Raw genomic sequence first — 1297 nt, 5'->3', positions numbered from 1 at the left:
TCATTTTGTAATCTGCTATACAATTTTCTGTGATGAAGAAGGATAGTTTTCCTTCCTCTACACACAACATATTACCAATTGCACGATCTTCTTCAAGATTATTATAATCATTTACTTCACCACCGATGACTTCCCTACATTTTTCTATATTTGTTTCTTCAATCAAAACTTACTTTAATGTGTATATTAAAAAGTACTCATACTTACAAAATCAGAATCACCCCCACCTGTTGAATAAATTAGAAAGAAAAGCGAGAGATACGCGATTAAAATCACGAACCATTTCCTTAATCCTTACTACTACCAAATTCCAAGTTAATTAACACAAATATATGATCATAACAATAAATTAAACAACACAAACAAACAAACAAACAAACAAACCTTAACATTATCCTATAATTCCTACCAGAAACAAAGTGAAGAAGAAGGGTTGTGGTGATGATTTAAACGAATGAACCTTTTCCTCCTAAACCCATTGGAGAAGAAGAATCCATGGCGTATCTTCATCCAGATCATTCTGTGGATCTTCTTCGCAGCACGAAGCTTTACCCATATGAGTTTCTTCACACGAAACAGAGATCTCTTCACCCTCTGACCACCGCTTTGCTTCCTGCTAAACTGATAACTTCTCAAGAATAACTGCCGCTTCTCCACCTCTGTAATGGCGGAATATGGATACGGGTAAAGACTACCCGAACCAGTCAAGGATTCGCTTCTGAATATCGGATTCATACCCGAGAGAGAGAGAGAGAGAGAGAGAGAGAGAGAGAGAGGAGCAGTTTTTATGAGGAAATGTGAAGGAGGTTGTTTCTTCTATTCTATCATTCTCTCTCTTTTCTGTTACTATAAAGTATTATTATTAGAAACAATGCTTTCCGCCTTCTTCTTTTGCTGTCCCCCTTTTTTTTATTTCTTTTTGCATTTAGCTTTTTAAATATTATATTGATTTTCTCGTACTACCAAACTTATTTATAGTCAAAGTATTGGTGCATACTTTTAGTTAAAAATGACGATGACGATAAAAAATAAGGTCACTTCATTTTAATAATAGTTTTAATCGGTATAAATATTAAGATTTATATGTGGAACTGTTTTGGAAAAACTGTTAGGTGAGAATAGCATGAGTTTATCGTGACACATTTTGTATCTTCACTAGTTTAAGTTATTTGACTAAGTGTAGGGTTTAGGATTTGTTTGGATAAGTTATATTGACAAAAATAATGGACTTATGAAGAAATGCTGTTTATAGAGGTAGCATCTAATACGATTCGGTTTGATTCTCTGGAAATTTTGT

The 1297-nt window shown here is 33.7% G+C and overlaps 1 protein-coding gene across 1 annotated transcript; it reads right to left on the bottom strand.

Moving 5' to 3' along the window:
* Positions 1-259: 259 nt before the first annotated feature.
* On the bottom strand, positions 260-845 carry LOC145017234 (uncharacterized). The gene has a single exon (XM_078975297.1). The coding sequence runs from the start codon at positions 733-735 to the stop codon at positions 406-408; it is 330 nt and encodes a 109-aa protein (XP_078831423.1). The 5' UTR covers positions 736-845; the 3' UTR covers positions 260-405.
* Positions 846-1297: the final 452 nt, after the last annotated feature.

Source organism: Lactuca saligna, chromosome 9 (assembly GCF_052625555.1).
Source record: "Lactuca saligna cultivar CGN05327 chromosome 9, ASM5262555v1, whole genome shotgun sequence".
NCBI classification, from domain to species: Eukaryota; Viridiplantae; Streptophyta; class Magnoliopsida; order Asterales; family Asteraceae; genus Lactuca; species Lactuca saligna.
Note: the sequence above shows the minus strand (reverse complement) of the source record. Positions and strands in the feature narration are given on the sequence as shown.